The sequence below is a fragment of the Dinoponera quadriceps genome, unplaced genomic scaffold (assembly GCF_001313825.1).
Source record: "Dinoponera quadriceps isolate SergipeBrazil2010 unplaced genomic scaffold, ASM131382v1 scaffold397, whole genome shotgun sequence".
Lineage (NCBI taxonomy): Eukaryota > Metazoa > Arthropoda > Insecta > Hymenoptera > Formicidae > Dinoponera > Dinoponera quadriceps.
Window position 1 is genome coordinate 1667467 of NW_014554705.1, and position 9546 is coordinate 1677012.

Below are 9546 nucleotides of genomic sequence, written 5' to 3' on the forward strand. Positions count from 1 at the left end.
GCGGCCCGAAAGAAACGGACGAGTCCGACGATCTATTTTTTCGCTCCCCTTCCGCAACGAACGGGCACCATTAGTGCCGGGATTGGCCGATACGCGCTTGAGCGAGCACCGCGGCGCTTTTTGCCGTCGGCCGGGCCGCTTGAATAATTGTGTTTTGCAACGTCCGCGGGAGCGCTTAGCCGGACTCCCGGGCGTGGATCCAAAGGAGGATCAAGCAGAGGGAAACTCGAAAAGCGGACCTATAAAAGGAACAATGGCGCAGGGCGAGTCGCGCAGTTTTTCGGGCGATCGCGGCTCACGCGGACTGATCCAAAAAGGCACGCGTGCCGCGACGATTGATTGGCATCATGGCCGCCGAAGTGAGTGCATCCCATGATTATCCCACTTGTCCTCCCGATCTGTCCCGATCGCTTTGCGACGTCATCTCGGCAGCGCGGTGCGAAGAGCCGGGCGCGTCGCAATCCTCGCGGCGACATCGGACGTGCCCGGGATTTCGTCGCTTCTCTTCGCGAAACCTGTCCTTCTTTTCCATTTTCACCACGTGGGTTATTCGACAGGCACCGTGAGAAACCGCGAGAGATCCCTCTCGGCTGAGAAACTTCCCGAGCTGTACACCGCGAGAGTTGATGTTTCCCGAGCAAAAGTTTTACGGACGTCCCGATCAAAGATTCATTCGACAAGGTAGAGTCAACAATTACGCGAAGGAAAAGAGAAGAGAAATATCCGGGAGAATTGTTTTCGTACGCGTCGCGCGACAGGAGAATACCGTGATGCGTGTAAAGGTTATTGTTGTAATTTCGACGAAATTCGCTTCGTTTTGCGAAAAGAGAGCAGTGTCAAACAAGCGTTCCGACGGCCCGCTCATCGTCAACGCGAAGGGCGTGTTTTAATTAAAGTTTATCTTACGCTTCATTTGCGAGAGACGCTTTGAATATCGGAAAGGAGACGTGTCTAATAATACTTCCCCTTTTGTTTTCGGCGGAATTCTCCCGACAAAGGGAAAACGCATCCTTGAATCTCCTTACTTTTATTATCTTCTTTATCTAGGCTGATCCTTTCCCTTTGTTCCTTAGCAATTCACCCTTTTCTTGCCTCCCTCGCGTCGTCAGACCCGCCGTGAATCCGCCACCCTGTTTCGCCTATCTTCCAACATAACCCGCGCGCTTCCCGTTTTTTTCCGTCAGCTAATACGCGTCACGCGGACTGAGGCGCGCCCGCTGCAGTTCTTACGGTTCTTTCTTCGAGAAGCCCCGTCCGAGGTGCTTCTTCTTCCGTTTGCTTAGCTACTCAGCTACTCCCGCCTCTGTACCAACCAAATCGTACTCAGTATCTCACGATCAGCGTTCAACTCGCGAGAACTCGATTAACGAGATCAAGATGCTTCTCGTCAGCTCCTCCTCTCCGTGCTGGTGCTTCCGGCCTTACTACTGGTTAATGCGAAACCGGACGGACACGCGCACTCTTTCCAGCATTTCCACGGACCGGTGATGGGCGACGAACACGGCGTTACCTGGAGGGACGGCCACGGACATCACGAAGACTACGTCGGCCATCCGCACTACGCCTTCTCGTACGGGGTCGAGGACCGCCATACGGGCGATTATCACGGTCAAAAGGAACACGGGGACGGTAAGCTCGCGTAGTTTGAATGGAGATTAATCTCCTCCGAAGGATCCTTCTTGTCTTCTCGTACGTACCGCGAACGAGGAGAATAAGAATAACCTACTTACGTACGCGGAATCGCGATGCCCCGGGAACTCCAGGAGAGAAAAAGCTGACAAATGTAGCGGGACGAACGTAGAATAGACTGATTGCGCGAATAAAAGTGGCAACGTGACCTTTGCTTGAGCAATTTTATAATGTTGCTCTTGGAATACCCAATGAAATGCTGCGACACGGTAATTCCTTTGACTTGACTCACATACAGCTCTCTATCTCTCTCTCTCTCTTTCTCTCTTTCTCTTCTTCGTGAACGAACGGTCGATGACGTTAGGAATATTTTATTCAAGACGCTTTTGGTTTTGTTCTACTGAAAACAGTATTAGAGAAAGGACAGCTCGTACGCCATCCGCATTTCTCGCAACAATTTAAATGTTGAAGAGGAAGAACATCCCCTTCTTCACGAAAACATGCTCAAAATAACAAATGCAGCTGCTTCATAACTTTTTCATTCACTCGAAACTCACTCGTTGATGAATACTATTCTCAACCTTATGCTCAGTTCATCTCGCATACGGGATAATTGTAACGCGTCATTTCGAAAGTAACTTCTGTCCAGGATGAAACGAAATTTCTCACAATGCCGAGGCAAATATCGTTTCCGACGGCCCAGTTTTTCGTAATTTCCTAATGGTATTTCCACAAAGCGCGACTTTTTTTCTATATAAAACGAAGTCATCGAGCGTCGTCAAGTTTTAACCGGAGCGAGAGAGATTTCGTAGCAACGCGCCGAGAGAAAAGTTAGGAACGATAAAAGTGCTGCTAAAAAAACCGCGCTTCGGCATTCCCGCCCTCAAAGGCAGACGTGCACCGGCTGAAAAGTTTATAATCATATAACGCTTAGATAACGGCCATTGATAGAAGAACTTCTATCTCTCTCTCTCTCTCCCTCTCTCTCTTTCTCTCTCCCCCCTTTTTGAGCAATTGCGAGCACACTATTGCCATTTCATTTCAATTTGAATAATTATGACCGATTACTGTGGTTAATTCAATCTCTTTACTACGGTTATTGTAATTTTAAAGCGACGCTGCAAATAAGATACGCTACGATCATATGTACAAAATATATATATATATATTTTTTGACATGGCATGTACAAAGACATCCACAATTTAATGGAGGATAAACGGACACTAATCAGATTAAATCGGGAATTACCCCTTATTACCATTGATGAATGCATCTCGTTCAATCGTTATTTAACGTTTGATGAGAATACTACGTTTTCCACTATCGCGCAATAAAAATATCAATTGCTTTAATTTCGAAGCGTAAAGCAAGATAAAAATCCAGATTTAATGAAAACCTTGTTGATTATCCGCTACTTCAAGCAAAATTATTTATACAACAGTTACCTTCTACATTTGTCGATTTCAAAATTTCCTGGATTTAAACGAATTTTTTAACAAACGAAAAACGTGTACGAGCAAAATGTATATACCGTGTGGATAAATACAATATCCTTATTCAACCTTTTTAATGAAACGTAAAATAAAATATTTCATGAAATATTCCAAAAATATCTCAAATAGCCTTTGCACTTTTTAAGAACACAAATTAAATAATCATATCAATTCTTAAGTGACTTTTAAGTTTTTCATATAGTAAACGCGCATAAGACGGCCATAATTTTTTTTAATACAAAATACGTGTTTTTATTTTTATTATTCTTATACATCGATTGCGTTGGCCATTTTACTTTGAAAAAAGTGGACTCTCTTAACTGTAGAGGAAAGACAGTCATAACATTTATAAAAAAATAGTGAAAACGAAAATAAAATTATAGGTATATTACAATTTACATATTTTTGTTATGTGTCTAACGTTGGTTACGACAGCTTAAATGTAATTTATTCGACGTTATAGAAGCTTTTCAGGGACATATGAGAAATTTTGGAAGTAGTCGAAAGTAAAAAACATGATATAATATTCACAATGTCGTTATTTCGAATAACGTACGCTCATAAACTACTTTAAATATCGATTATCTTTGAGAATGAGTACAAAAACGCGCTATTTTGCAATTATTGAAGAAATTACAGCCATTAGCCGTCGTATTCGAGTTCAACCTACAGAAAAATCATGTGACAGTATCAGAAATATCACAATACGAGCTGTTATGGATTTCTGAAAAGAGCGGGAGCGTTTTGTATTCCGTCTCGCACTCGTGTAAATCTCAATTCGTCTTCATAAAAAAGAACGATAACGCGCGTCCCAAATATGCCGGCTTTGCGTGGGGCAGCGCAAGACAAATAACTCCTACGTCGACATTTTGCAGGTACGGAAGTGTTCGGCGAATATACTGTGAAGGAACCAGATGGCAACATCAGAACGGTGAAGTATCGCGCGGGTAAAGACGGATTTCACGCTCAGGTGCACAACAGCCACGAAAGTGATCATCACCACAATGCCCCTCAACATCATCATCATCATCATCAGCCCCACGAATATCGTTAGCGCGCACAATTGAATGTCACCTTCCTGCGAAGGCGAATACGGAGGGTGTAACCCGTTGTTATCTTTCTTCAGCAAGCGTTGACGTCTCATTTATATTGCGGTCATTAAAAGATCACTTAAATAACGTTGTCGTTTCTCTTTCCCTAACAAGAAGACACTCGTCCAGATTTACGTCTAGTTTCGCAACAAAGCCGTTTTCACGAAGGTCTTTCAATAAATCGCGAAGCGGCTTTTAGAATCGTTGCGAGAGCGAAATAAGTTGGCCAATCGCGCAATTATCGGACTAAATTTCTATGAAAGAAATAATCGGCAATATTGGATTGTTATTAGTCCAATTTCCGGGCGGAATCGTTTGAGGTTGCCCGAGAAACGATCTTGCGACAATGCACCGTAAAGCGAACTGTCCTGCAATTTGTTCCCTCCACTTTTAGTCTCGAATATTAGACCGCCTCGTTGAGGCTGCGGTATCATTAGAAGACATTTAATTAAGCAATATATTCAGGATTAATTTTTTTTTTAGTTCACTTTAGATCACAAGTAGGTCCTTCGATCAATCCGTAAATGGGCGCATAGCTTTTCGAGGAAAGTAAAATAATTGCTATTTATAAAGATGAGATTCTCGAGTGTTATTGACGCTACTTCGCTTATTTGAACATAAATCTATTTATATGACATAAATATTTTATTATAATTAAATTTCACTTATAAACATACGTGTAAGCGAAGGCAAGTTTCTGAAAACGCCAATGAGAAAAATGACTTAAAAATTTAATTGTAAAATACAAGGTTTATTTTACAGAAATGAAGGCTTATTTAAATACGGCGAGATAAAATTGTATTCCTAGCAAATGAAACAATTAATGAGAAAACTTAGATATATTTCGCAAAAATATACGTTCCGTCGTCACAGTCTAATTTTTCTCAATCAATAAATATCGAAGAAAACATCACGAGAAATATTTACTTCGCAAAATTTCAATTTCTTTTCCTCAGTGTGTTATAGACAAACGAAGTGGAGAAACATTCGTTTGTTCATGGCTCAGGTAGGAGACCCCTTTTACGCGCACACGCGCACACACATACTTACGGGTTAAACAGACCATAGTAACAGCCTTAATTCACCGGAAATTTACTAATGAGGCTAACGTACGCTCATCTCTCGGCGCAGTTTTATACTTAAGCAAGTTGCGCTTAAACAAATGGAACAAGCACATCTTTTTCGCGGGAGTCAACAGATACGCATCTCCCCAAAGTCGCGTCGAAAATTGAATCGCGCTGCACACCTCACGGAGCGGAAAGGGACTTCGAGGTGCATCCACTCGCTGCTCACTTGTCTACCCTCGTGCAACTCGAACGGCACTCGTAAATGATTGCCACGCAGTGAAAGCATATCGCGATAGGCATTCGGCAAATAGGCGCAATACTCGAAATTCAATTTGTTACATGGCCTATGCACGTCGGATATTGTCTGCTCCAAATTACTTCCCGTTCTCTCCCGCGAAGAGAGAGAGCCCGGAATCGCAGAAATTCGCAACTGCAATCGAAAGCCGATATACGGAAGCAGCCGAATGCCGATGAAATTCTAGGGGACACAGGATTTTTTTTGCAGCGGACGTAGAGCCCTCACCGATGGACAATCTGCTTAAAGCGTCGCTGCTTGAAAATCTCGCGACGGTGAAATTTGCGCGGCCGTCCGAGAAAGACACGTCGAATTGTCAACTAATCAATGCGCTAATCAATGCGCTTTGTTCAGCGAGTCGATCGCTCACCAGGCGCGTTTTCGTTGCGACACGTTCGCGTGATAGCCCGGTGTCAAAAGCGAAACGACCGATGGGAGCAATTCGATGCAACAACAATCATCGCTCGTATAAGGTACCGAGCCATGTATCTCCATATCTTTGAATATTTATGTCGACGACATAAAAAATATCTCGTACACGCAACAGTACGATGTAACGTCCGGCTGAGCGCGCACACTGCTCGCGGAAATACATCGTTCATACATGCGCACTCGGTATTTCGCATAATTCCCCTCCTCGCGTGCAGAGCGTGAGGATTACGAGACACTTCTTCCCAAAATATAATAAAGGTCCGTGAGCGTGTCGATATTCTATTCCGCGTGTGTCCACGTGTAATTTACATTCGACGCACGGCCGAACGATAAATCACCGGCCGGAGGACCGGGAAGAACAGCGCGGTAAACACCTGATAACACGTATTCCGTAACGCGCAATATCGCGGAAAATAGTAAACTTGCCCAAGCTCGTGTGTATATTTTCGTTAATTGCCGAGAGATACCGTGTTAAGCGTCATAAATCGATCTCTGGGCTGGTGAATGAGACCGACGAAATTGCGTTCCGATACAATAGCCCGCCGGCCGTGCACGCACGTTATTGTTGTCAACGGTCGTTTCATTACCCGGAAACTTACGACTCGTAATTTTCACTCTCGGCTTTATTTAGACGTTATTGCGCCATACACAAGCGGGTGGGAAACTTGTTACTTATCGAACATCAATCGAACAGTGTTCCTACAACTCCGCATTCTGCCTTATTTCATTCGCTACGTTATTCCTCGATCATTTTCACCTCACTTGATAAATCTAAAAGTTCCAAATCTTGCGGCTCGTCACCTGTATTTTCCCGCCGAAGAGCTGCACCTGACGACTCTTTTTCTATGCGCTCGGGAAATAGATTTCTGATCGCCAAACATGGACGCAATCTCGGCTACATAGTCGTGGAGTTTGAAAATCGCGAGACAAAGGCGCTTTGATTAAGCGTTTCGTAACTCGTCCGCGACAGATGCTTCCGGGTCAACCTTGGTCGGAAAACAGGCGATAAATAATCGTGCTCGATATCAGATATCTTATGGAACATTGAAATCAGTCGGCGCAGTCCGCGCAACGTTTACTTTATCGACCGGTCGTCGATACGATTTCCTTTATAAAGTCCGCTCCGAGAGGGAGGACCAAGTTATCAAAGAATCTTCGGTAGCGTTTTCTGGAGCAAGGTAGAAAGGCAATGGGACAGAAAGGAAAGAGAGGAGAAGGTGGACGGGTCGAGAAATAAGAGAAAAGCCGAGATGGGAAGCTCAGCTCTCTTATAAGCTATTAAAATGAAGACCGGAGAAACTAATTTCTCGCGCGGTACGCACGGAGTGCATCGTCCCTCATTATCGTCTCTTCCCCGGGAATTGCACGGACCCATGGAGAAATCGGCGACGCTGTGAAACAGTTCGAAACTCAGACTAGTTGATAGCAGTGAAACTAAAGCCAGTATTATACCGATATATCAATATCATACCAATACCTCCGTGTTCGATACGGTTGTTTCAACATGCAGATCCTTTCCAAAATGTGTCCACAAATATGAATTGTTAAACAATCACCGACGATGGTACCGGTAAAAATAGCCCGTTCAATACTGAGCGGGTAAGTAAATTCTTTCGTGATGGGTATTTAAATCCGCAGATCCGCTCGTCCGCGGTAAAGCCGTATAATTTCCCATCCTGCGGACGGAGATACACGCGCGCCGATTTATATTCATAAATGCGACTCTGTGTCCGATTACTGAATCGCGAAAGTTAAATGGCGCTCTTCAGCGCGAGGAGCGTCGCCACGGGTTACGGAGCAACTTTCGCCCGCTTTATGATGTTTCCGGAGTTGAGTTACAGCAAGGTTACAGGATCCGGGGATCGTAAAAACTCTCGATGTTGCCGCGTGTTGTAAAGAGGGGGCGAAAGGGAGACGATGAAGGGGGCATTTTTTCTCGAAGGAACTCGAAGCCCGCCGGCTTTCGGCACAGGATGAAATATTCAAGCTCGAAGAAGATACGTAAAATACACGAGACGTCTTCATTTACGACTTATACGCGCGAGTAGGATTACAACGTAGGGCTTCGATTATTTTCAGACGAGTCGTCGGTAGTAAACATACTTCATTAATAGAATCTAAATAGAATCATCGATTAATATTATCCATTAATTATGTCCTTTAACAGAATCTAAATAGAATCATCGAACATACAAGTTTTCATTTGTCATACGTGCGAGCACAAATTTGGAGAGGAAAGTTGTAAATTTCAAAATTTAGTAGAATAATATTTTGCGAATCAATAGGCTCGTCAATTTTAAAATTTAACCAAGTTATACTCTGCGAGTCAATAAATTGCGTGAGTCGTTAAATAAATGTATATCGAGCGGCAGTTGCCGATTAAACGTCGCACGGTGCGATACGCCGGTGGAGTCGGTAAAAATAATATTAATAAAATTAATCAAATTAATGGAATTTGCTTTCATGTTGAAGCGAGGGAATTTCTCGCTCGTCTCGCACTGCTCTAATTGCGACGCGCATTCGACGGGTTGTCTCTTTTCCTTCGCGCGTGACGCGAGACGTTGGGCAAACGGTGAGACAATGAGCGGGCCGAGCGGCACAGGTAAAATCGATCACGCGCCCCAGCTTAATTGTCTCTCACGATAATAAGTGCCTCGCGGGAGCGCTGAAAGCGCTAGACCATAGTCGAGGTAAACGTTGTCCGACAAAACACTCTCCTCAGTGGCTCGGGCATTTTCTCGAGGAAATGAACGCCGCCTCCTGCACGCACCGGCTTACGCAAAGCGCCGTGAGCGGCTTCTGCGGATCCGCCGCGCGAAAGTAGCCGGTCGCGCTGAGATGCGTTCCAGGTATGTATCAACGTGCTCTCCTCCTTTTTCGAACGTCCCTGCCGATCGTGATCGCACTACGTAAGCGCGGACGAGGAAGGGTCGCGGGTTTCTTCGCCGGTAACCGCAAATTACGTTAGTAAACAAAATTCCCGGACGGTAAGTTCTCGCACGGGGGAACGCGCTACAACTTCTACGCGACTGCGTTCCCTTCGAGCCCTTTTTCACTTCCGAGTCCGACCGGCTGCGGAAGATAAATCTTTGTTTAAAGTTTTCAGTCTGCGCCGGGCTCCGGGAAAGCGTTGCACAGGTATTTTAAATGTTATCCGAGCCGGCTTTCGCATCGCCGGGGGAGAAAAAAGAGGGTGGCGTCTCGGTTTACTTTTCCTCTTCCTCGCGTTCTTCCCGCGCTCCCACGACGCCCCTCCGAAAAACAGCGGCTCGAAATTCCCCGTAAACGCCGAGGACAAATCTTTAGACAGCTAATAATGTGACTCGCGCGCGCGTTGCAAACACTCGGAAATATCCGCGAGGACCCGCTCTTCATCATTCCGCAGTTAACTTATAAATGAAAACGTTACCTCGGCACGTAATTGCGCGTTGCGCGTTGTAAACACTAATTACGCACGTTTCAAAACGAAAGCCAATACTCGCTGATGCAACTCCAATCATTTTACATTTCCGCACATTCCGCCGGAGGTATAATAAAA

General features: G+C 44.8%; 1 protein-coding gene across 1 annotated transcript; it reads left to right on the forward strand.

Annotated features, from left to right (window-relative positions):
- The first annotated feature begins 253 nt into the window (after nt 1–253).
- LOC106740906 (histidine-rich glycoprotein-like) lies at nt 254–4177 on the forward strand. Its single transcript, XM_014612369.1, has 3 exons — nt 254–323; nt 1372–1629; nt 3999–4177. Exons 1-3 carry the CDS (start codon nt 254–256, stop codon nt 4175–4177), a joined length of 507 nt encoding a protein of 168 aa, XP_014467855.1.
- The last annotated feature ends 5369 nt before the right edge of the window (nt 4178–9546 follow it).